The sequence below is a fragment of the Sus scrofa genome, chromosome 8 (genome assembly GCF_054392235.1).
Source record: "Sus scrofa isolate SSC_HxYL_T2T_F1_AM1 chromosome 8, Sscrofa_HxYL_maternal_Yorkshire_Landrace_v2.0, whole genome shotgun sequence".
NCBI lineage: Eukaryota > Metazoa > Chordata > Mammalia > Artiodactyla > Suidae > Sus > Sus scrofa.
The window spans coordinates 2,935,882-2,961,920 of record NC_139390.1 but is presented as its reverse complement, the minus strand read 5'-3'; the positions used below and the strand labels follow the sequence as shown (position 1 = coordinate 2,961,920).

At 59.3% G+C, this 26,039-nt stretch overlaps 1 protein-coding gene across 20 annotated transcripts in view; it reads right to left on the bottom strand.

Annotated features, from left to right (window-relative positions):
- Nucleotides 1-7,806, bottom strand: part of ABLIM2 (actin binding LIM protein family member 2) — a 138,108-nt gene extending 130,302 nt beyond the window's left edge. For all 20 annotated transcript variants that reach the window (XR_014812087.1, XM_084971396.1, XM_084971400.1 and 17 more), the window contains exon 1: nt 7,675-7,806. Coding sequence is in view for 19 of the 20 variants with exons in the window: in XM_084971396.1 (XP_084827522.1) it covers nt 7,675-7,684 (10 nt within the window). In the remaining variant the exon portion in view is untranslated. The remainder of the gene's footprint in view (nt 1-7,674) is intronic.
- Between the last annotated feature and the right edge of the window lie 18,233 nt (nt 7,807-26,039).

The following is a 26,039-nucleotide window of genomic DNA, read 5'->3' as shown; positions in this document are numbered from 1 at the left end:
TGCTGAGGGAGTAAACATTCTAGAATAGCTGTGAGCCCTCCAGGGGCCGCTGGTGGCTGGGGACAGAGGTGGCCCGACCAGACTGAGGCTGCACCCGTCCTGGGCCCCCTGGGGGCTCTGTAGATCCTGCGGCTGTGCAGCGACACCCACCCTCGCTACGCCCCTAGGCTCCCCTGTACGGCTGTGGACAGCTGCACAGTACACAGTGGGGGTTCGGGACCCCAGGACCAGCCTCTGCCCAGGATGACAAAGGCACCAGTGCCCCATCAGTTCGGAGGTACACTCTGCCCGGTCCCCCAGCAAGACTGAGCCTCCCAGCCCACGGTACCTGACCACCCATCCAAATACTCCCTTGGCTCCCCCTCCCCGACTTGTGCTTCCTGGGCCTGCCTCCCAGGTGGGCCACCTGCACCCACATCCTCGTCCCTGAGAGTGGAAACGGTGACAGCTACAGGTCAAGGGGGTTGGACCATCTTCAAGCATCTGCAACTCGGCTGCCAAACTGAGGTGGGGGCCACGAGGGGTGTCTGCCATTCTTCTTCTTAGAACGTCACACCCAGCCCCGCCACCAGCTGGGGCCTGGGGGTTGTGGTTTTCCAGCACGACCCTGGGGCTGCTAATGTCTGGGGAGAAGGAAGAGGTCAGAGAGCAGCCTGGCTGGGAGCCCTCGACGGCGGGGTGAAAAGGCCGACAGACTGAGCGTGAGGCAGGGACCCGAGCTCCGTCAATCCTGTCCTCTGCCGGACGGCGTGCACGGAGCACCTGTCCCGAGGCAGCCCGTGCAGGTTCCAGCGGGTGCACACAGCTCTACGCAGCCCAGCCCTGGGCCCAGATGCCCGGCGGGGACAGCTGGCACGTTTCACTACAGGGACACGGATGCTGGCTTCTGCTGTGCTGGCTGGAACCGGATCATCTCTCCATCCCTCGTCCTGTGCGTGATGAAACCCAAGCCCCAGGATGCTGTGGCGCAGGGTGCCTGCTCCGTGCAGGAGGCCGGGCGGGGCACCGCAGGGCACGTGGTGAGGATGGCCGCGCAGGAGGCAGCTGCCAGAAGGCTCCCAGCTGGGGCCAATCACCAAACACCGCCTCTTGGGAATCACACGGCCGCTGATACCCGGGGCGGGCAGCTCTCCTGGCCCCGGGCACCGGGCAGGAGGTGTAGACAGGACTGGTCGGATGGGGCAGGGGTGGGAGCAGAACAGCAACAGAGGAAGAGCTGTGAGCCGATGTAAGCTGACGCCACGGCGACCTTGCAGGGCGCAGCCTCAGCTTTGCCCCGAGGCCTGGACAGTGTCCAGCTGTGATGAAAACCAACCCAAGCCCTCGACAGCACAGCCCATGAGCAGGCCTGAAACACAGGTGCTGTTATCTCTGCCTCTGAGGTGGGGAAACGGAGGCAAAGGGCCATTATGTGACCTGGACACAGGGACGCAGGTGACAGGGACATAGCAGCGGGTGTCCTGCCCCCAGCGCGACCGACTGGACTTTCCAAGCCATCAAGACGGCCTCCCTCGTTGCTTAGAAATCGTCTGCTCAGGCAACAGGGGGCATGAAAACCCCCAACGCAGCATTTTGCCACAGAAGCTATTGAGCACGTGCTGGCTCGCCACCAGCCCGGGGGCCCCGGGCGGGCAGAGGCGCCCCGCGGGCCGAGCTGCGGGCCGAGTCAAAGGAAATCAAGCAGGGAATTCACAGCACACCTTCCGCCCGCCCAGTCCTCCCCAAGGCCGTGGACTCAGCGGCTCTCCTGGCCTGGGGACCAGGCAGACAACCACAGATGTCACCTCCCTGCCCGGCTGTGGAGAAAACCCCTTTTACAGCAGGACCCTCCGCGTACCGGGCAGATTGCCTTGGCCGTGAACTCGTCAGATGAGGTCCCTGGTGCTGGGGCTGTGGGAGACCCCTCATGGCCACCATGCGTCCTTCCCTAAAATGATGGCTGAGCCGCAAAGCGGATGATCCATCTGGGGACAATGGGGGGACCGGGTTGTCAGAAGCAAGCAGGTCACACCCTGGATGGCGGTGGCCCACGTTGTTACAGGCCCAGAGAGGGAAGGTGGCTGGCCCAAGGTCACACAGAGGTCTGGCAGGTGTGTGGGGGGAATCCAGGAACCTTGGGTGGATGGGGCTGGAGCCAGAGGAACTGGGGACAGCTGCCTCCCAGTGGGAGCAGTCAGCTCTGGAAGGCCCCAAGGGAGGGCTGGGCCAAGGGTCAAGGTTACAGGGAGGCAATGGACCTGAGCTGGTGGCCCGAGCTGTCTCAGGGTGCATCCTGGGGGCCAAGCCATGATCCGGCAGGAGCCCCATTGGAGGAGAGGGAAGAGCACGCACTGGGGCAGACAGAGCTGGGCTGGGTCAGGGTCTGCTCTCCTGGATGTGCCAGCAGGCGCCAGCCCTGGAAATGGGAACAGGTTTCACGGCTCAGGGCAGAGATGGGCTGTCACACACACCCCCCCGCCACTGGAAAACATTACATCATGATGGCCCCGGTGGGTCAGGCCTTACCCATCCCGACACTCAGCCATGTGCCGCCACGTTGCCATCACAGCCGGTGGGGGGGCAGTGCCAGAGTTCAAACACAACTCTGTCATTCACACACGGCACCACGTGATGCCAGGCACCCGACGGGCCCTCCTGGGCACCCCCGTGCCCATCTGCGGGAGGGGACACCCGAGCGGCTCTGAGACGCGCTGTGGGGATCCCAGGAGCACCAGGCCCAGGGCCCGAGGGAGCCTCCTGCGAGCCTGACACCGAAGCAGGGCGCTGCCCAACACCCTAGCGACCTTGGCAATGGAAACCTCCTGCGTAAACAGAGACGCCCCACTCGGGTTGCTCTGCCCGCGTCAAGCGGCAGGAGGCCCGCGCTCGGGGCAGCCCAGCTCGGCTGGCACTGATCTGACCAGTCCCCCAGGCAGCTCGCGGATCCATGCGACCGCGACAACGGGCTCATCATCAAAACGTATGAACACCACCTGCCTTTTCACGACGATTCTAACGGCTTTTCCAGCCTCTCCTGCCAGCCAGGCCCTTGGCGCCCTCGGCCCCTACGGAGACCCCAGAAGAGGCGCATCAGAGGCACAGGGAGGCTTGACGACCCTGCGCTGGCAGATGGCAGAGCTGGGAGCTGGGCCCAAGACACCCAAGTTCAGGGGAGGCCTGGGCCTCCTGCCGAAGCCCCGGTGCCTACAGGGCAGGGGCTGTGTGATCTAGGCTCAGGGCCCCGGCAGCTGGCCTGGCTCTGAGGACCAGGGCGACCCCTCCAGAGGCTGGACCGCCCCCCCCAGCCCCCTCCTTCCCCACCGACTTGCCCATCCATCTCCTCTCACCAGCTCACGGCTCTCTCACGACGCAGACAAGGCTCCGGGCCGGTCAGGGTGTTGGACAGGCCACTTCTCCACAGGGAGGGTCACGCTCCCTTTCCTGGAACTCCTTCCAAGCGCTCAGCAAAGTCAGGGCTTGGGTCTAGAAAGTACGCCCTCTCCTCCCAAACTACGTCATCTGTGGAAGCCATAAAGCATCCGAGGGTCTCGGGGGGCAGGTTAGGAAGTGACCGCGGACAGGAGGGCCACAGTCTGGAACTGGAGAGCACCTGCTGCCTCCTTCTCATACAGCTTCGGATCACTTTCTGGGTCAGGATCATTCGCCTTCGTCCGCACCAAACTCAGGTGGAGTCGAACACGCGGAGACCAGCGCCACCACCTATGCTGCAGCCCACGTGCTGCCCGCTGCCACCTCGTCCCAGCCAAGGACGGTGGCCCCTAAGGATGCAGCCATCCGGCCCTCACCGAGGCACGGATTTCCAAACAGCACGGTCCCCACCTCAGGTCCAGAAGCATTGCCTTCTTGCTACAGGGGATTTCTCTTCAAAGAAGAAAAGCACATACAATGGAGAAAACTGCGAAAAGAGATGCAAAGTATCAAGAGGCGGGGCTGGGGGGAGACATTACTGTGTAAAATAGATGATTAAGAAGCACCGACTGTCCAGCACCAGGGGTCTACTCAGTACTGTGCAATAACCTACACGGGAAAAAGTCTCCATATATGTCTACGTATGACCGACTCATTTCGCTGTTCACCTGAAACAAATACAACACTGAAAATCAACTCTACTCCAATACAATTAAAAATAAAGAGGCAGAGGAGGGCTCACCGGCTCTTTCACCGCCTCCAGCAGAGGTGGACACCACGGACATGTCCACATACTTCCTTCCAGGCTGCTCTCTCCTTCACTGTTCTGTGAGTCGGGTCGGAAGGGATGGACAATTTTGGCCTCAGCTGTTCTCTAAATTAAGCTTTTCTGAAGCACTATCTCCTAACATGAAGAACTCCCGACACACCATCACCGAGAATGTTCCCGCCACCCCCAGAGGGCACGTTTCAGGAGGATGAGGGTGCTGTTGGCTCTTGTCTGTGGCCACCCCCCACCCCCACCCCCGGAGCAGGGCTGAGCACACAGCAGGTGCTTACGAAGCATCTGTGGACCGGATGAATGACACGTGTCTAATATCCCACCGCCCCCTCCACATTTAGCCGGTTTCTGACATTCCACTGTTGCTAAGAACGCCAAGGTGAACATTTCTGTGGCTCCAGCAGAGCCCGTGCTTGGATTAGAAGTGCGTCTCTCTGTTCCAAATGCCGGGGCTGCGCCAACCAGAGCCGGGGACCGGGGCTGTGTCTGCCGCACACTCTCCTGGACCCCGGACAGCTGCCTTTCCTTCTCCAGGCTATGGTTTCTCCTCTTTGTGGGTGGGTTTAGACCCCTCCCAGCTCCGTGATCCTAACCCAGCAGTCGTGGGGCCAGCCAGCTCTCCACCTGGCCGGGCACGCCTGCTTTGGGCAGAACTGCATCCCCCCAAATCCATAATCCAATGACTGTGTCCTTATAAGAAGAGATAAGGGCACAGACACACACAGACGGGGATCATATGAGGACATACAGGGAGGAAACGGCCATTTACAGGACAAGGAGAGGCCGCAGAAGAAAGCAAGCCTGCCCACACCTTGATCCCTGACGTCCAGCCTCCAGAGTGTGAGAAGTTAAATTTCTGTTGTTTAAGCTGCACAGTCTGTGGTTTCTTTGTCACGGCGGCCCTGGATGACTGGTACACCCCACCCCCCAACAAACCTCCGATGACCTGGGAGATCTTAGCTGCCAGACCCACAGCCGCTGCGGGCAGACACACAGGCTCAGAGGGCCCGTGGACCTGGTGCCCAGTGGGGGCAGAGCTGGCCCTGCAGCCCCTCCCAGCTCAGGTGTTGACTCTGCCCCCACTCTGCCCCACCCTGACCATGGGGGCTGTGATGTTACGAAGCCACCACCAGACTTACCATCATCTACGGGGCCCCACCAAGCGTGGCCAGCACTGTGCGCAGAGCTAAAGGATTCCCCCCTGCCCCCCACAGTGGGGAAACCGAGGCACGAGGTGCTCACAGCTAGCGTCCGATTTGGATGCCGGCCTGTTTGATACAGAGTGTCATCTCCTTCCAGCTGGCCACGGTACTGCTTAAACAAGTCCCTGACCACTGGACGTTGACAAGCAACGAAACAAGGAGGCAGCTGCGTGGACCCTGATGCCACACCAGGGCCATCTCAAAGGCGTCCTGGGTTAACAGACTGAAGGACACATGCTGGGGAAGCCTCCCGCCCGGGGTGGGTGTACAGGTCGCCTCGGCCTCTGACCATCGGCTTGTGTGGGCAGCTGGAGACTGGACCACATGAACCCAACCACACCTGCCAACGCCGCGCTCCGGCATGATGCCAGGCTTCGTGGGGAGGGCCGTCAGGGGACGTGCCCTCGACGATGGAAGCCCCCTGGCCCGCCAGATGTGCACAGTGGCTGGACATTAGAAGCCTCGTGCCAGGCACCAGGTACCACCTGCCCTCCCCCACTGTGCCCGTGGGTGAAAATTACTGCTCTGCAAACCATCCATTGGAGGCAGGGCCGGGCCAGGAGCGACAGGTGGAGGGGGGAGCATGCCCACTGGCGGGTCAGAGGGGCCGGATTAACTCAGAAAGGTTAAGGTTTACTGACCACCACAAGCTACCAAAGGAGGACCTCCTACGTGTGTCTCGCCTGGCCCTTACCCTCTCCAGGGAACCGCATCGGAAAGCCGAGTTCAGGCAGGTGCCAGGGTTGTCCAAGGCCATCAGGGGGTCACTATGATGCAAAGCCCAGTCTCCTCGCTCATTCCGACCATGGTCCCTCTGGCTCCTGGGGGCCCCCATACCCCTTCTCTAGGGACAACCCCCAGTGAGGAGGGGGAGATACTGCGCTCCTCTCTGGGCTCCTGATTACAGGAGAGACCGGAGGTTTCAATTACGGTCAAGGAGACCCTAAAATTACCCCAGGTGCACCCCTGCCATTATCCCCACCTGCCATGAGGTAAATGCGTCTGGAGGTTCTGCCAAGTCTAGGGGTACCCTGCTCCCCAGCCACCTCCATAGAACAGGTTGGCTATTTCAGAAACCCTCTTCTGGAGAATTCTGCCTCCCACAGCCTGCCATTTGCTCTCAACCACTCTCCCCACTCCCACTGCCAATGCGATGGCTCCTTCCTCAACTGGGAGGGGGAGGGGACAGCTTCCCCCCAGGAGGAAGTCCCTGGAAGCTACACCCCCAGCACCAAGCACACAGGAAGTGCTCACTAAATGCACGGGCTCTCCCAGTCCACTTTGCCCTCCTGGGGAAACGGCGGTCCCCACGTCCCCACTGGTCTCTGCACCATGGCCAGGGGCCATACCGCAGGCTACGGCAAGACAGGCTCAGGGGAAAGAGCACAGAGTCAGAGAGCACCAGGTTCGAATCCTGGCCCCTCTGCAGGAGCTGAGCCAGTGACTCATGCCTGGTAAGCTTTGGTCGCACCCTGAAAAATGGGGTGACGGCCTCTCCCCACCAGGGAATGTAGGAACAAGCTCTCAGCCCAGATCCGGGCCCCAGAAGACTCTCAAGATGGGGCTCTGTTGGCTCTCGACTCCCCAAGAGCCAAGGACCCCAGTTCTAGGCCTCAGTTTCCCCAAGCGCTTTAGACAAGGCTGGTTTGTGGCGACATAGGATTTTCCAGCTCCTCACAGAGGCTGTCAGATCCGGTGGGTGCGGCGCCAGAGGCAGCAGTGGGGATACGCAGAGTGAGGCGCCAGAGAGAGGCCGCGGGCAGATCCCGGCGGGTCGCACACACCTGCGGGTTCCGCGCCCCCAGATCCGCCCGTGGTGGGCCCAGGGCGCCAGGGGGTGGCCCGACGCCCCCGACACAGGCGATGCGGAAACCGCGCAAGGGCGGCGCCCCCTGCTACAAAGGCCCCCATGTCACCACCCCTTTCCGTGGCAGGGTCTACCTCGGCCCTGCGCCCCTCGTCCGGACCCCGGCCACCTCCTGCAGCCTGCGGCGACACCGGACGCTACGGAGAAGCAAAGGAGTGGCGCCTTCCAGACAGCCCAGCGCAGCGCAGACACCCCGGCCGGCGCTCTGGGAAAGGGGTTCCCAGCCCGCGCTGCAAAGCTAAGCGCCCGGGTCGCAGGGTCAGAGGGCTTCGCGCGGGACCCTCGGGATTGCAAGACCCTGGAGTAAAAGTTAGGAGGAGCCGCTGGGCGGTTTCCCCCAATCTGCAGCCACCCCAGCCCTTGGAGCGCCGCGATCCAGCTCGGGGATGCGCCGGTCCCTCTGTCCCCACACTCACCTGCGCTCATCTCCGCGGCAGCTGGCAGTCGGGTCGTCGGAGCTCTGCGGCAGCCGGATGCTTCTGCCCGCAGGTGCCGCGCCTGCCGGGGCGAAGGTCCACCCTTCCCTCCCGCCTGCGGGTCCGCCGGTCGGCGTCCGCCCGCAGCGCCTCCGCAGCCCTGGAGCGCCCGCCCCCCGGCCCCGCCCCCGAAGGCCCCGCCCTCCAGGCGGCCCCGCCCGCCCCGCCCTCACCGCCCCTCGGGCCGGGAGCACCCTGGGAAATGTAGGCGATGCGTCCCACTCTGCTCCACGTTAGGGCCCCAGCCTCCACAGGGTCGGACTACAGTCCCGGCAGGCTGCACGGCCCGCGCATGCGCAGACGGGAGACGCCGCTGCGGCCTCCCGCAGCCACTCGTGGGTCTCTGCGGAGCTGTCACCGCGGCCTGGCTGGCGGCCTGGCTGGCGGCGGCTCTCAGGAACCCGGGAGTGGCAAGGAGAGTGAAAAGCAAGCCTGGTGCAGCTCTTGTGGAGTCGTTGAGCTGCAAAGGGCCAACCCGCTCCGTTCCCAATTTGCAGAGGGAAACTGAGGCAGGGGCGAGGGGCAGCCGGATTTGCACACGTGCCGGGGCGAGGTTTGCGCTCCTGACTCCAGGTCTAGGGCTCGCCGGCGGCTTCCAAAGCGCTGCACCAACTGGGCCTTGGTCGGTCTGGCCCCGGCGGCGGCGCTTTCTGCGGCCACAGAACCCCTTCCCTCCCCACCAGTGGCCAACTGCCCTCTGTGACGTCAGGCGCCCAGGACAGGACTTGGGTCCGCGTACAGGAGAGGGAAAGCCCCGGGGTGGGAGCGGACCCCACTGGGCCGCTGCTATTGACGGAAGGGGACCGCGGGTGTGCGGAGCGGGGCTGGAGGGGCGTTCAGGAGGCTAAGTCCCCAGATCCAACCTTGCTTGGGGAGGGAGGGGCCTGAGCTGGAGACGCTGTCAACAAGGGAGCGAGGGCTGGCTGCAGAAGATGTGGAGCAGACACTCTTCCCTGGGTCCCAGCAGCACCCCTCTACCCCGAAGGGGGCCAGGAGCAGAGGCCAAAGGATAGTGGCTCCTGGGCATACCTAAAGTCCTGCAGAAGCAGCCATGGACAAAGCCCAAGCCCCATGACGCACCCTAGAATCCCAGAGGCCTGGCTGGGTGGCTGTCCTGCAGCTGCAGGATGCCAATGCCTGTCCTCTGGGGCCTTTTGCCCAGAACTCAAGTGGGATGTGATGATGGAAGGAGCACTAGAGGGGGTCCCCTCTCGGTGGTCCCTTCCCTTCTGTGGGCATCAGGGCCCCATCCATAAAGTGGCTGAGTGAAGGACCCACCACGGCCGAGAGCATTAACATTGGGTAGTTAGTCCCGGCTGGGGCAGAGGCAGGCCGCTAGGGGAGGGGGCCTGGGGGTCTGACCGCCTGGCGGAGAGCCTGGCTTGCAGGTGGTGGTGTGTCACTCTGTGCCTTGGCACGCATCGTTAAACTGTCCCGGCCTCTCAGGATACTTCTGAGGATCCCTTGAGCTAACATGTGCTGTGCCCCAGCATGAGCTGAGATCAGTGAATGTCTGATATTATCAACCTGTTATTATTCTCAGTGTTATTATTCTAAGGGCCTGGCACAGGATGGGCACTCCATGGATGTCTGTTGAATAAAGGGAGAGACGGATGGAGGGAAGGAGAGAGGGTGCCAACCCCCAGCACCTGGCACCTCCGGGCCATCACCCTGGGCAGCACTCACCCGACATCAGACCACCCCTGCCACCACTAGCCCACTTTAGGAAGTTCTGCGTCAGGCTCCTACAGCGTCTGTGGATGGGCACTGCTCCCAAGTCCCTCTGAGTCAGAACGTGGGCGTGGGTCACCTCATTCCTGGCTGGTCCCAGAGCTCAGCCTGCTGGGGGTGTGGGGAGGCGTTCCAAGGCCTCCCGGTAGAGCCAGCCCCACCTCTCCGAGCAGGCACCTCCAAACAGGGCAGGACCCCAGGGACATGTGGTCTCAGCTCATTCATTCACGAGGGCAGAAACTAAAGCCCAAGTAAGTCCTGCCAGAGTCACCCCGCAAGTTAGTGGCAAGGGAGGAACTTGACCTAGGTGTCGATAGCCACAACTCTGCCCCCTCTGCCAGGCTCGGGAATGCCAAGGGGATCAGGCCTGCTCACTGTCTTCTGCCTGCACAGAGAATGCCCGTGGAGACTGGCTGATCCGGGTAGTGGAACCAGACTTGGGGTGTCACCCTTGGTGCTATGAGCCAGGCGTGACCTCGGGCAGCTTGCTCACCCTCTCTGTGCCTCCGCTTCCTTATCCTTCCAACAGCCTCTGCCCCATTGTGCTGTTGGGATCACACGAGGAAAACGAACACCGCACTTCAAAGTGCAGAAAGCCAGGGCTCCGTGAATGATAGTTACTGTATTTGCTAGTGAAACAGACCAGAGAGCAGGATGTGCCATCACCAGCCCATAAAGCCTGTTGTCTTTTCTTCATCTGTCTCCCATCCGGCCGGCCATGCATCCGTCCATCACGTATTCAACACCTTTAAACTGGGTGCTGTTCTAAGGAAGAAAACGGACACGTCTGTTTCACGAGTCATGTGACTCCTTGTAGGCCATGCCGCCACCTGCTTTGCACGCCGGCTTTGAGGGCAGGGTTATCAGAGGGGCTCCTTGACCCAAGGAGGTCCCAGGCAGGCTAGCAGTCCAACCGAGACCCCTTCAACATGTATTAGGAGTGCATTCAGGAGTTCCCTGGTGGCCTAGAAGTTAAGGACTTGGCATTGTCACTGCTATGGCTCAGGTTACTGCTGCTGTGACTTGGGTTCAGTCCCTGACCTTGGAACTTCCTCATGCCACAGGCATGGCCCCCCCAGAAAGGACTGCACACGGATATCGAGAGGAGCTGCTGGGCTTTGCTGGCTGAGATGCGGAAGGAGGTGGCACGAGGCAGCGGACTCTTCCCTTGAGGGCCCCACCCTTCTCCTCCTGCCATGCTGACACCTCCTGCAAGTAGAAGGGACACAGAGTAGGGGTCACACCTTCTCCTCGCCACCCCACCCCACCTGAAGCGCTTATCAAACGTTCCCGAGAGCATTTCACGGGGTCCCTCCAGCCCCTCGCAGGTGGGTGCCCCCGGCAGGGGCCTCGCGGCCCCGGCCCCATCATTCCTGCCTAAGGGCTCACAGATTTCCTTTGGGTGAGTCCCTCCACGGCCTTTGAACCAGGGCTTGGTCTACCCTACAGGCGGGGAGAGGGGACGGCGAGGCCTCACCCGGGGAAGCACGGAAGGCGGTGGTCTCCCCGAGGCCCTGGCGCCCCAGGTCCCCCAGCCTCCAGCCTGCAGTGCTGGCCATGCCCTCCCGGATGGGCCTCGGGGGCCCAGCCTGCTGCCTCGGGGGCTCTCGCAGCCCCCTTTGGGATTGGGCACTTCCACGTCTCCCTTCTCTGTGACCCGGTGCCCCCTTGTCCAAACGTGGGCTCCAGGGAGGCAGAGGTGTAATCGGGGGTGGGATGCCCGAGGCCTGGGTCATCCGGGAGGGGTGTGTGCCCAGTGCCAGCAGACAGGTGCCAGGGAACACAGGAGGCCAGATGCTTCTGGGAAGAGCCCAGGTAGGACCCCAGAGAAAACGTGGGGTGCTCCACCCCCCCACCACCTCCTCTAAGTTTCTGGAACCCTTCTTAGGGGCTGTGGATTGTTCTGGAGGCTGCAGAGTATAGAGAGTGCAGCCTCAAACCCCTGGTCCAGCTGGTTCTAGCATCAAGCCTCCTATATCAAACTCTGCTTCCCTGTGGGCACCAGGCTCTGATTTGAAGGTCCCATTCCTGGTAACCCAGAGATGATTGGAAAACACAAAAATGAATGCAAACAATATCACTTCTATATGGAGTCTAAAATTCAGCACGGGAGTTCCCATCGTGGCTCAGTGAACACAACTAGTATCCATGAGGTTGCAAGTTTGATCCCTGGCCTCGCTCAGTGGGTTAAGGATCCAGTGTTGCCATGAGCTGTGGTGTAGGTCGCAGACGTGGCTTGGATCCCAGGTTGCTGTGGCTGTGGTGCAGGCCGGCAAGCTGCGGCTCTGATTCAACCCCTAGCCTGGGAATTTCCATATGCCACAGGTGCGGCCCTAAAAAAAAATGTTTATTGCCCTTTTGTGGGGGCTGAAGTTCTGGGAAAACACAGGCTGATGGGCAGTGGGTGGGGCTGGCACAGGCCAATGCAGACCCAGTGGCAACAAACATGACCAGCACGGGCTGGGGCAGCTGGGGATTTGTGTTGGGTTTCATGAAGCTGGGAGGGGCTGGGAGGGAGAGGGCCCAGCGACTGTGGGCCAGAGGGCTGCTTAAATGGGGCCGAAAGCCTGGGTGGAGGGGTTTGGTCCGACCCTCGGGGGAGCAGCCTCAGGCTCGGGTCGAGGGAACCAAAGGATAAACACAAAACCACACTGAGGAGAAGGTGCAGGGCCAAGCCCGGTCAGATGGGGCAGTCACGACCCCGGGGCCATTCTGTGCCCCGAGTCCTCCATTCTCACACCCATTTCACAGATGGGGAGATCGAGACTTTAGCTTTGCCCAAAGGCGTACCATCCCCAAATGGAAGAGCTGGGATGCACACCCAGGCCCTTCTGCAGGGAGAGCCCAGGGGCTTGGGCCTCCAACCTTCCTGGACCTGCGATGCCTGCAGGGCACCGGGCAGGCTAAGTGACAAGTCTGGGGGCACTGACCCGAGGATGAGGAGCTCGGCCCAGGTGAATCTGTCCCTGTGGATGCAGAGCATGCCAGGCCCTCTGCCCCCCATGCTAAGGGGATGCCTGTCCTCACCTGAAGGCCCAGTCCCACCCACTGGACTCCCTCGGGGATTCTGACCTTGGAGAAGACTCCCTGAACGCCCAGCTAAACCAGGGGCCCCCTTTACCCCCAGAGGCCTTGATGTCTCTTGATAATCTCGCCATTTGTCTCCTGACTCTCACCAAACATCAGGCCACTCGGGCAAGGCTGCGTCTGGCTGATCAAGGGGTGTCCGGCACATCTGGGGTCTCCAGGCATGTTGGGGTCTCCAGCTCGTCTCCAGAGAGTCCCAGGGCCTCAGAGCCCCCTGGGGTCTTCAGCTGGAGGAGAGCAGCCCTGAACTCCAGGGTGAGCCTGCATCCTGCTGCTGTTCCCTCTGACACCTGTCACTTGGCGTCACAAAAGGGGCAACGGAAGAGCCCCCGGAGCCCCGCCCTCCGTTCCTGACCTTGAGCCGGGGCAGCTGAGGCTCCCCGCAGTTTGCTTCTCACGGAGAGTGTGTCGCGTGGCTGGGCTCCCCGGGGGCCTGTCTAGAAAGGTGTCACCCTGAAACCCCAGCCTGCAGGCACCCGGCAAGTGGGAGGCCCACGGAAGAGCTGCGTCCAGGGGCCCCGGGTCACCGGGCACCTCCAGGCAGTCTCCCTTCAAGTCTGCGGGTGGCTGTCCTGTCCTCACCTCCAAATACAGCCCAGAAATTGATTCACTTAACAGCCAAATGGAGGAAACAAATGAAATATGATTTCATTATGGGATCTTTCCAGCCACTCAATAATTTAAAAACCAGGCCACATGAAACCAGGAGCAAAAATAACATGTGACTCACATCTTGGAACCTCGCTTCCTCGAACACGGGTCCACACACCTGGATTGTCCAGCGGATTCGGGTCCAGCCTGAACATTGCACACCCCCCGCCCCCCGACCCCGTTCACCTGCATTCTCCCAGCAGGAGGGAGGGGAGACGTACCTCGCATCTCCGTAACAGCCGAGTCTATGCCACCATTTGAACTGCCCGGTTACCTGAGTAGGATCCGCAGACCTGCCAACATTTGCTGTCACAGAAAAGTCGTGAGAGGGGCTTCATTACAAGGGTTGGAATGAAGTGAGCTGCAGGGGCTGCGTCTGGAAAAGGCACATACCAGGCCAGGCTTGGATTTTTGGCTGGTGATCACAAAGCCACTCCTCTAATTAAATGTTGTGCCTGGTGACAGAAACAGACCCGAGGAGTGAGGGGTACGTGACTCAGAGAGACAGTGACAGGGCAGGGCCAGCTCAGAGGTGGGCCAGGCATTTATTGAGCGCCTACTGTCCTCCAGCTCCTGCACTGGAAATAAGAGATGAAAACAATGGGAGTTCCCTTCGTGGCTCAGCGGGTGACGAACCCGACTAAGATCCATGAGGACGTGGGTTCGATTCCCGGCCTCGCTCAGTGGGTTAAGGATCCGGCCTTGCCGTGAGCTGTGGTGTAGGTCACAGATGAAGCTTGGATCCTGCGTGGCTGTGGTGTAGGCCGGCAGCTGCAGCTCCAATGAGACCCCTAGTCTGGGAACTTCCATATGCCACCTGTGTGGCCCTAAAAAGCAAAAATAAAATAAAATAAAATAAAAAAAGATGAAAATGAGCTGGTCTGGGTCAGGGGTCACTAGAGCGTGAGGTGGACAAGCATCCTGGGACCGTGTGACAAAGGACACGGACATTTGCTCTCACTGCCTGGAGGCCAGATGCCCAAGGTCAAGGTGCTGGAGGAGGCTCCCGGCTCGCCTTCCTCTAGCCCCTGGCAACTCCTGGCCAGCCGTGGTGTCCCTGGGTTGGGGGCGGCAGCACCCCAGCCTCTGCCCGTCTTCTCCGTGTGTCTCTCCTCTTCTTAAAGGGACCCTGGGGCAGGGACCGTGCTCCACGGGACGCCTGACTCCAGTTTCTGAGACAGTGCAAAACTGGGCGTGTACACGCTCCCCGGTTTTATAGAGAAAAGCTTCGTGTAGCAAAGCAGGTGGGAAAGCTGGGGCAACAGAGCAGGACACAGGGATGAGCAGAAGGGAGCGAGGGCAGCAGTCCGGCTCCCAAGCCCCGCCCAGGGTGGGGACATGGCAGCCCCACTCCGCCCCCGCAGAGCCGGCTCTGTGTCACAGCATTGAAAACAATTGCTGAAAAGCGCCATCCCTGACCCCGACACTCTGGGAACCGGCTCCCTGTCCCCTGGGCTGAGGCGAGCCCGGCTCCACCCACGGCCACAGCGTCCACCCCAGGGCTGCTTCCCAGAAACACCCTTCCTGTCTGTCCCTTTGTGTGGCTGGACATGGAGGCCTGGGCGCGGACCGTGGGTCCAGGGCACGTGGCAGGTGATGAGCGAATTTTCCTAAAAGGATCTTAGTCATATTAGCCAAGACGCATATTTTTAAAAGGAAGGTGGAGTTCCCGTCATGGCTCAGTGGTTAACGAATCCGACTAGGAACTATGAGGTTGCAGGTTCAATCCCTGGCCTCACTCACTGCATTAAGGATCTGGCACTGCCGTGAGCTGTGTGTCGTATAGGTCACAGATGCGGCTCAGATCCCACGTTGCCGTGGCTGTGGTGTAGGCTGGGGGCTGCAGTGCTGATTAGACCCCTAGCCTGGGAACCTCCATACTCCTTATGCCGTGAGTGCAGCTCTAGAAAGCAAAAAAAAAAAAGGGGGGGGAGTTCCCGTCATGGCGCAGTGTTTAACGAATCCGCATAGGAACCATGAGGTTGCAGGTTCAATCCCTGGCTTTGCTCAGTGGGTTAAGGATCCAGTGTTGCCGTGAGCCGTAGTGTAGTTTGCAGACGTGGCTCAGATCCCTTGTTGCTGCGGCTGTGGCGTAGGCTGGTGGCTACAGCTCCAATTAGACCCCTAGCCTGGGATCCTCCATATGCCGAAGGTGCAGCTCTAGAAAAAGACTAAAAAAAGAGGAAGAAGGAAGGTAACATAATTACATGGAAAAAAACCGCTCATCACCCACACTTCTCCGGAAACTGCACAGAGCAGGAGCTTTATTTGCGCAGCAGGGCCAATCAATCTCTTTCCTTCACTGCCCCCAGGTGGTGGAGCCCTCTCATTACAGGCGTGCTTCCTAAGGAGCGCCCATCCTCCTGCCTTTCCAGCCTTGTATTTATTTACTTTTTTAAATCTTTTTTCTTTTTTTTTCTTTCGTCCATTTAGGGCCGCACCTATGGCACATGGAGGGTCCCAGGCTAGGGGTGTAATTGGATCTGTAGCCGCTGGCCTACACCACAGCCACAGCAACGCAGATCTGAGCCATATCTGCGACCTACACCACAGCTCACGGCAACGCTGGATCCCTAACCCACTGAGCGAGGCCAGGGATCGAACCCACACCCTCACGGCTCCTGGTTGGATTCCGTCCCATGACGGGACCTCCATTTCCAGCCTTTTAAAAATCTGTCTTCATTTTAAAAAATGTTTTCTCTAAGTGTGGTTGATTTAGTGTTGAGCCCGTTTCAGCTGTATGGATGCACATATCCATTCTTTTTCGGATTCTTTTAGGTTTTCTCGAAGCACTGTTGGCTTACAGTGTGGGGACCACTTCTGCTGTACGGCAACGTGCTTCCGCTGTGCACGTACACACATGCATTCTTTTCCAGATTCTTTTGCCGTATGGCTTCTCACCCAGTATTGCGTGGATTTTCCTGTGCGACTCAGCCCATCCCCATTGACCATCCATCCCATATACCATAGTGGGCCTATGCCAATCCCAAACCCCCAAGCCACCCCTCTTCTCCCCTTTGGTAACCATAGGTTTGATTTAGACATCTGTGAGTCTACGGGTTCGATCCCTGGCCTCTCTCCGTGGGCTAAGGATCCAGCGTTGCCATGAGCTGTGGTGTAGGTCACAGACACAGCTCAGATCCTGCGTTGCTGTGGCTGTGGCATAAGTCAGTGGCTACAGCTCCAATTAGACCCCTAGCCTAGGAACTTCCATATCCTGTGGGTGCAGCCCTAAAAAGACAAAAAAAAAAAAAAAAAAAAAAAAAAGAAAGACGGAAAGAAATCCGTGAGTCTGGTTCTGTTTGTATCCTTTGTATATTTTAGGGTCCACAGGTAAGTGCATCATACGAGATGTTGCCGGCTTTTAGATCCAGCCCGCGACAGGAGTGCAGACGCTGCTCTGGACAAAGAGCCCCTATTCACCTGCCTTCAGCAGGCGACACAAAGAGAGAGCAAGACAGGTGCAATTTCTTGTCAGCCTTTAGCCACCCCCACGCCCTTTCCTGATACCTGAGGTCTCGGCTGCAGAGGCCGCAGGGTCTGCCGTCACGCTCTAACTCAGCACGTGTGCGTGGAGAGGCGGGCCAGCCAGTCTGCGTTTCCTTAGTCTGTGTCTCCTGACTGGTGTTTAGCTAACTCACCTTTCTCTTGCTCCCTGCTCTTTCAGAACACCAGAATTCTGTTCAGAATCCACCATGCAGCCCCAGGAAGGAGACCCCATGGGCTTCCCAGGAAGCTGGCCCCAGCTCAGAAGGTTCTGGTACGTCTAAGGGTGGCCCCATTCTCTGGAGACAATGATCTGCTATGCCTGGACATGGGACTTTCTCCTGGGATGGCATGAGACCCAATTGAGGCCAATGGGATGTGAGCAGGGTCTGGCTGAGAAATGCTGGAAAAGGTATTCCTTATCATTAGGGGAAAGCTCCAGAAGACCCCTCTCTTCTAGGCTGGAGGTAGTGGTGGGGGATGTATTACAATTTTGTCCTCATATCAACAGTCAGCCTGAGAATGAAGGCACCACCAGGAGGAAATCATGGAGAAATGAGGCTGGAGCTCCTGGATCAAGCCAGACCTGAGACCCACACACTCTTGGATTCCCACGTCCTTGAGCCGAGAAAGACCTTTTTGTTTGAGCACATGGACTTGAGTTTTTTGTTATTTATGACACCCTCAAATCCCCTAAGGCATTTGTGATGTGGTTAAAATGACATTACATTGAAGTGTCCTAGGCAGGATCTCCCTCTAGATGGCGTGGTGCATGGATTGCTCCCAACTTTTGTGGAAGGATAGTCCAGGAAGCCCTCCCTCACCGGCTTCCTGGCCTGGCAGGCGAGCTGGGGGAGTTCCTGAGAGCCTCCGGCTGACCTGGCCCTTCATCAGGGCTAGAGAGGAACGTGGCACCTCCCAACTCTTCTCCAGATGACTCAGCAAGAAAAGAATGTCCGCGGTGCCTCAGGGCCACGCCTTGGATGTCAGTCAACCTGCCGAGAGCTGGAGGCACACGCAGCATGGAGTTCTCCCTGGGTCCCCAGTCCTCCCCAGGGGGTCGGGCAGGAGGTCAGTGTTCAGTCTGCGGACAGCAATGGGCAATATTGTCTACGTAGCCTCCTCAGGAAGAGGCCTCTGACCAAGGGTCCCATTTTACAGCAAAGGAGGTGTGACCTTGAGTCTGGGACCGTGGGACCTGCCCGGAACATTTCTGGAAGCTGCCAGCCATAGACGAGGTGCCCTGGGGGTGGGGCCCTGAGTTCCCGAATGCAGGACAGGCTCTGAACCAGCAGGTGGCGCACGTGGCCGGACCCAAGGCGGAGGCGTGCCTGGCCCTGCCCCCCTGGTCCTCAGTGACCTGCTCAGCGCTGCAGTCCTGCGCCGGGTGGACTAGCCATCCCACTTCAGGGTGGGCAGAGGGAACGGTGGTGCTTCCAGCAGGGCACAGAGCAAGGGTTCCATCAAATGTGAAACTGTCTGCTAGCGGGGACCTCAGACCAAGGGACCAGGAGGCAGAGCAGCTCTTGTTGGGGGCCGGCGGGGGACACTGACCCTGACAATCGGGAGGAGCTAGGGACGGTCCTACAGGGTGCGGGAGGAGAGGACCACCGCAGCGTCCCGGCTCTTCCACCCCAGGGTGGCAGCCCACCAGCCGAGTCAGGAGGCTTGCGGAAGGCCCCCAGTAAGGCTGGCGAGGGTCTGGGGGCAAGAAGTGCAGGCCAAGGGCGGGGACCGTGGCCCTCAGGGAAGGTCTGGCCTTGCCTGGGACGTGCGCAGAGCTGACGCTGGCCACTGCCCCGCAGAAGTCTCTTCGATTCTGCCCTGGGCTTCGCTGACACGTGACAGGGGTGTCTGCAGGACTGCCCAGCCTGCCATGACAGCCAGGTCTCTCTTGACCAGGGGCCACCGGCGTCAGGGCCCCCCCTGCCCCTCGAAGGATCAGACGGGCATCCAGCCCCAGGCGCCTGCAGGGGGACCAACGTCCTGATGTCCCTTCACCGCGGTCCCCGCCTGTGGCCCTCCCCCGCCCCTAGAGGGCGCTTTCACAGTTAACGTCCTCTTCAAAGCCCTGTCCCCTTTGGCGGGGGAGGGGGGGGGTGGCTAGGGAGGGAGGGCCAGGCTAGGACAGGGAGGGACCGGACAAGCAGAGGAGGAGGATGCTGGGGCGGGGGGGGGGGTGAGGAGCCCCGAACGCCAGTGCAGACCCCTGGTGAGGGGGTGGAGGCGCTCCTGGAAATCCCAGAATCGAAGCAGCTGAATCTTAGGCCGAGCTGTTCGAGTGGCTGTGACTGTGGACTTGACCTACGGCACGAGAGAGGGAGAAGGCAGGTCACAGTGTAGGGGTGGGGGGAGGGGGAGAGGACAGAGAGATGGGGGGGTGCGTGGGGGAGGGAGGCAGGAGCTGTGTGATGGGCAAAGTAAATACAGAAGCCTTTCTCCAGCTGAAGTTCCCAGGCCAGGGATGGAACCTGTGGCTCAGCAGTGACAATGCCGAATTCTTAACCTGCTGCACCGCCAGGGAACTCCTCTGTGGCCGAGTTCTGTACCGGGGACTCAGCGATTCATGGGCTGTTTTCTCTCGGGGGTTGTTGAGCCCAGGACGTTCCAGAAGCACAGGGTAGGGCTGAGTGTGTGTGTGTGTGTGTGTGTGTGTGTGAGTATGAGTATGAATTCGTTAGCACGACAGGTGCCCGAGGGCACCAGAGCTCCATTTTCCCAAGGATCCTCCACGAGGAGGAAGCCTGAAGGGAAGGAAAAATCAAGAGCTTAGCTGGGCTCTGGTTCTGGAGGCCAAGGCTTGAAATGGGGCCCGTTGGAGAAAGGGCTCAGGGGACCCCATCGAGGCTTGGTCATGGAGAGTCTTGTTCATGCATACACAGGTCGGCGGCAAATAGCCCCTCTGGAGTTCCCTCTGTGGCTCAGTGGGTTAAGAACCTGACATAGTCTCCATGAGGATGCGGGTTCGATCCCTGGCCTTGCTCAGTAGGCTAAGGATCCGGCGTTGCTGCAAGTCACCCTCTCTTGTTCACAGTGGGGACAGACAAGACTTCTCTGGAAGGAGCTTCTTACGCAAGGCTCCGGCAGGCAGGATTTCTTTCTCAGGTTTTAATTCCTAGTGCAGGCACATTCTTCCTGGCCGCTGTTGTCAATAAAAATACCTAACGGATATTAGGAGCTGAAAACTGGTCATCCTTCCACAACGAATACTTTCCAGGAGGCAGCTCGGCTCCGGCATTGCCACGGCTGTGGTGTAGCCTGGTAGCTGCCGCTCTGATTCCAACCCTAGCCTGGGAACTTCCATGCACCACAGGTGGGGCGGTAAAAAAAGAAAAAAATAAACAAAAACCAAAAAACAAATAGCGGCTCGAAGCCTTCGAAAGCTGAACTGACCTGGGGACCGCTGTCCACAGAGGCGGGACCGGGACGCAGGGCCCAGGCCACTGGCTTGACCGCCTCCGGGTAAAGCAGTGCATGCGGAGTTCAGAGCGGTTAGAAGAGGAAGAAAAATAGTTTTGTATTTTTGTGGGGCAATTACGTGCATTAAAACTTATAGAAACAGACACCAGAAAAAATTATACTGTATATAACATTTGTAAAAATAATAACAGCAGAAACGAGTGCCCCCGCCCCCGACGTGCTGGGCATTCTTAAGCTTTATAATAAACCTGTGTCACCTCTGTGCCACTATGGATTCACCCAGGCAAGGAAACAGGCTGTGAAGGGAAGGGCCTGCCCAGGTCATGTGGCAAGGGGTCAGGGCACCTGAAGACCCAGGACCCCCCGGAATTCTGCGAGGCCTGGCACACAGTAGGTGCACAGGGCTGGGCTGGGGTCTGGAGTGGTGGCCGAAGTCCGTCCAGCTGTCCAGCCGTCCAACCCGTCCACTGTGCAAGCAGGGTGCGCCTGCCAGCTGGGGCCTCATTCCTGCTCTGTGGCTGGTCAGCCAGGATGCTCTGTGGTAGCACTTACCTGGCCAAAACCGGATCTGCCCACGGCTGCCCCCTCGGAGCTGGAGGCTGAGAGCAGAGGTGCCAGCCGGACTGGCAAAGTGGCCAAGAGGAGGCCAGGCTACAGGGAGGGAGAGGGGCTGCCACCTTCTGGGGGTCCTCTCTCCCCAGCCTCTCTCAGGTCTCCCGGGCCCCTGTCCTGGGTGCCCAGAAGGGGTGGTTCTCCGGGTGTCAGAGAACCAGGCTCCACCCGGCTGGGCCACTGCTGAGCTGTGTGACCCGGACGAGTTTCCAGATCCTGCAGAGCCTCCAGGGTGGTGGGGGAGGGGCGTGGATTCTGGGGAAGCAGCTCCGCCCGCCTGGACTCGGTCCCCAGAGCAACGGGCACCACGGTGCCCCCAGCAGCCCCCGAGGTTGCCAGCTCCACTTCACAGAGGAGGACACAGAGACCTCCCCCACCATCCACGGGAAGCCAGCAAATGGCAGGTGGATTGGTGCACAGCCCCCCGTGTGGCCGATGGCGCCGGAGCCACCCCCTCTGCCTCCTGTCACTCCCTCACTGAACCACAAACAGCCCTTCTGGTGTCTGTGTGCTGGGCGGGGCGTGGGCTGAAGAACCTTGGGATTTTTAGTGGTTTACAACTGCAAACATCTCTTTTTTATTAGAGTATAGTTGATTTACGATGCAATTTCTGCTGTACAGCAAAGGGACCCAGTCACATGCATACCTTCTCCTTCCCGTGTTATCTTCCGTCATGGTCTGTCCCTGAGCTGGACAGCAGGACGGCCTTGCCTATCTGTCTAAATGGAATAGTTGGCACCTGCTAACCCCACACTCCCCGACCAACCCACTCCCTGCCCCTTGGCAACCACGAGCCTGCTCTCTACGTCTGTGAGTCTGTTTCTGTTCTGTAGACAGGTTCATTCGTGCCATATTTTAGAGTTAGTTTCTACATGAAGTGATATCATACGTATGTGTCTCTCTCCTTCTGACTTGCTTCACTTGGTATGAAAATCTCTAGTTGCTTCCATGTTGCTGCAAATGGCATTCTTTATTTTCTTTTTCTTTTTTCTTTTTTTTTTTTCTTTTTTGCTTTTTAGGGCTGCACCTGCAGCATATGGAAGTTCCTAGGCTAGGGGTCGAATCAGAGCTACAGCTGCCAGCTTACGCCACAGCCACAGCAAAGAGGAATCTAAGCCAGGTCTGTGACCTACACCACAGCTCAGGGCGATGCCTGATCCCCGATCCGCTGAGCGAGGCCAGGGATCAAACCTGCATCCTCATGGATACTAGTCAGATTCATTTTCACTGCTCCACAGTGGAAACTCCCAATATTTCATTCTTTTCATTGCTGAGTAGTATTCCATTGTGTACATGCACCACATCTTCTTAATCCACTCATCTCTCGATGGACACGAAGGTTTTTTTCCATGTCTTGGCTGTTGTGACCAGCGTGTCTATAAACCTGTGGGTCCATGTATCTCTCGGAATTATAGTTTTGTCCAGATATACCCACAGGGGTGGGATTGCTGGATCCTATGTAGTTCCACAAACATTTCTCACCCCAGTTTCTCTGACTCAAGGGCTCTTGTGAGTCTGCAGTCAGGGCATCAGCGGAAGCTGTGGTCTCATCTGAAGATGTGCTGGGGGATCACTCCTGAGCTTGCTCACATATGAGCCTCATTTTCAAGATGACCAACCTGAGGCTTAGAGAGGGGAAGTGTCTGACTCAAGAAAATGCGGCTGGAAGCATCAGACCGGACATACTTCTTTCTTTCCACCCACGCTGCCTCCTCTGAAAGGTGGGTGCAGCCAGGACAAGCCCAGTCCTGTCCAGGCGGGAACGGCACCTGCAGTTTCCGAGGGAAGGACACCTGCTCTGGGTCTGATGGCGGCTCTCCCACTGGGGCTCACCCCTGCTCCGTGGATATTGCCGCTCTGAGTCCTGGCCTGGTGGCTCTTTCCCATCCTACCCCAACCTCACGGATGCTACCTCGGCTGGGAGGGGGCACCTGCTCTGGGTCTCGCCAGGGGTCTGGGGGCAGAGGAACTGGGACGCAGCCCAGGTCTACCCACTGAAAGCCCCTGTTCCTCCCTCTCCATCAGTCAACTCCCTGTCTGGACTGGCAGAGACGGCTGAGAGCTAGTGCAGGGCCATCACCTAACCTGGTCAGCTGATGGCTCCCCAGGCACAGGCCACTTTGCCGCTGGCCACAGGTCCTGCCTATGGGATCGGGACCCCCTGCCATACTGGTGCTCACCCCACTCACTGACTGGGTGCCCTTGGGCTCACTTTTAGCTCTTCACTCTAAGCAGGACACCCACCTCCTAAGGCTGCTTTGGGGTTCCCAGGTGAGTAGTGACCAAGTTAGCGCAGGCTGGGGACAGTGGCGGTCACCACAAGCCATTACTCTGCGTTATCTATCACAAAATTCTTAATACTAGTTTATGACGAAGAATCAGGAACTTAACAGGGAGAACCAGGTGACCCCAGCTCAGCACTTCCTGGGCAGCCACGTCCCTCTCACCGTGGAGGGGCGATTATAGGAACACAGCCTGGGGACACTCCTACAGAGGCCACCGGGCAGGTCCCAGAGAGGTGGTCAAGGCGGCGCTTTGTGCTTAGTCATCCACTAGAGGGCAGTGGTGGGCAGGGGCCGCCCCAAGGTTCGGACAGACCTTGAACTTGGTGACCTGCAGGGATTTGGTCTGATGTCTAGAGAGAGGGAACCAGAGAGGAGGGAGCTGCTCGAAGCCGCTCAGGGAGAGACTTGCCCCCACCCCCGGCTCCCTGGGGCTCATCCATGTGCCTGTTCACAGTGGGAGTTTGGGGGAGACACACCGGGAGCCGGTGACGACGACACCTTAAATAATCAAAAACTGGAGGGAGGGGTCTGGGTTGCGGAGCCCAGGGCCGCTGAGCGCAGAGGCTCCAGGAGCCTGAACTGCGAGGGCCTGCTGCCAGAGCGCCCGTGTTCGGGCTCAGAGACGCCTTCATTTATAGCCGCCAGCCTGCACCAATGCTAGATCTGAGCCACCTCTGTGACCTGCACCGCAGCTCACAGCAGCGCTGGATCCTTAATCCTCTGAGCGAGGCCAGGGATCGAACCTACCACCTCATGGATGCCAGTTGGGTTCTGAATCCGCTGAGCCACATGGGAAGCCTTGGCTTTCGTTTTGTTAAATCAAGATTTCCAAAATGGTCTTTAAAATGTTAAGGCAATAAATTTAAGACGTGAGGGTTTTGTTTTTAAGTGAATTCCAGGCTCCACAGTGCCAGTTCCATGGCGAGATGGTTTGACACCCCACGCACACCGGGAAGCCCTCGCGTTTCTTGTTCCAATTCTGAGCCCATCAAATTAGGTTCAAGACGGCTGAGGTGAGGCTGCTGTGTCGCTGAGGGAGGGAGAGGTGTCAGCTTCCCCGCGGGCCCAGCCAGCACGGCCTCGTGGGGCCAAGAGGAGCGGTGATGCCGGCGGCCTGGCGGGTGGGCAGGTGTCTCTCCAGACCCATGGTCCCCAGAGAGCTCCCAGCCTGGCCACTTCCCATTTGCAAGTGGGGAAACTGAGGCCCAGAGAGCTGTGTGTTTCCTGCAGTGGCTCCAGGGCTGAGAATGCAGGGCTCCTGACACCTCGGCCCTGTGGGAAGAACCCCCGGGCCAGGGTGAGGGCAGCCTGGGTGGTGGGAAATCCTGCAATGGGACCCGCAGCTGGAGGACTTTCTGGTTATCAGGTCTGGAGTCCAAGCTGCTGGGCCGCTCTGGGCTTCGGTCCCCACGCCCTGGAAACAGGCACTGGCTGGGGCAGGAGTCCTTGGAATCCAGGCCTGAGCCGGGTGCCAGGCCCGCTGCCCAGCCTGAGGAGGGTGGCTGGGACCAAGCCACCTCTAAGCTCCTGGATTGGTCCCCCATCTAGTGACCCGCACCCTCCACTGGCCACTGGGTGAGCTGCAGCCGGTTAGCCGAGGCCTGAGAGCTCAGGGTGAGGGCAACTGAGATTTCCAGGCTGCCAGGCAGGTTCCTGGGAACTAAGCCACCAAGGCTTGGCCGCTGGGCCCCCACTAGGCCCTGAGAAGCAGGGTCACAGCTCAGGGCCCCCAGGGTGCCAACGCAGGAGCCAGTGGAGCCCTGGGAGCCGTGGCCTGGGAGCTGGCCCTCCAGGCAGGGGCAGCAGGCCCTCAGCCTTCTGGGGATGCTGGCCGGTGCACGCAGGCTTCCTGACTTTCCAGCACGGCCAGATCTCTGGTGTCAGTGGGCAGGAGCTCCCGTCAGTTACTGAAAAGGACTCAGAGGGCTTTACGCCCTCCGTCTGGGGGCTGAGGGCAGCTGACAGCCTGCGACAGTCAGGAATGCGAACCCTAAGGCCTGAGCTGTGCTCCACGCAGAGCCCCAGGCCTGGAACAGGGTGGACCAGGTGAGCCTGAGGATTTGAGGAAGAGAGCCCAGGTTTCTGGACTGAAGGGAGAGGGTAAGACCAGCGTGGCCAGGCTCCCGGGGCAAGAGCGGGCGGGCGGGTGGTGCGGCGGCCTAGGCCGAGCTCTTGAAGCAAAAGCCAAGAAAGCTGGCAGGTGCATTGTGCCTCGTTCGTTCATCCGCAGGGGTGACGGGAAGGGCGTGGCCAGCGCCTGCCCAGCCCCAAGGCCAGTTCCCTCCCCGTGACAGCGGGAGCACCTCGTGTGGCTGAGTCAGAACCACCAGGACACCGGATAAAAATGCACACCTGGAGTGTGAGTGCATGTCTGGGTGTGTGTGTGGATGTGTGTTTATATGTGCATGTGTATTTGTTTGTGTATATATTTGTGCATATGCATGTACATACATGTGTGTATATGTGTGTGTGTATTACCTGTGTTTGTTCGTGTGTGTGCATGTGTATGTTTGTAAGTACACGTGTGTGTGTATACGTGTGTGGGCGTTGTTTTGAGCCCTCAGCACTCACTAGCTCACTTATTTCTCGCAAACACTGGTGAGGCGGACCAAATATCTAGCGTTCTTCCATTTCAAAGACAAGGAAAGGGGGCACAGAGAGGTTAAGACACTAGCCTTGAGTCACCCAGCCAGTTCTGGCAGCAGGGGCCCCGCCTCTCATGGTTCAGGGGTCTGTGGAAGGGCAGGGGAGCTGCGTCTGTCACAGGCCCGGGTGACCTGCCCACCGATTAGAATGTCGCCAGACGGAAGTGCCATGTGGGACAGAGGGGCTCGGACTTGTCTCATGACAGGGGCCGCTTGGGACCCTGTTAAAAATCCAGGTTTCTGGGCCCTGTCTGGGGTGGTGCTGACACACTTGGCCCGGAGTTGGCAATCTGTAATTTTAAGGAGGCCCCAAGTGACTGGTGAGGAGCTAATTTGAGACAGATGATCTCTGGACCCCCTGCGAGACCTGCTGCTGGCCTCACATGGC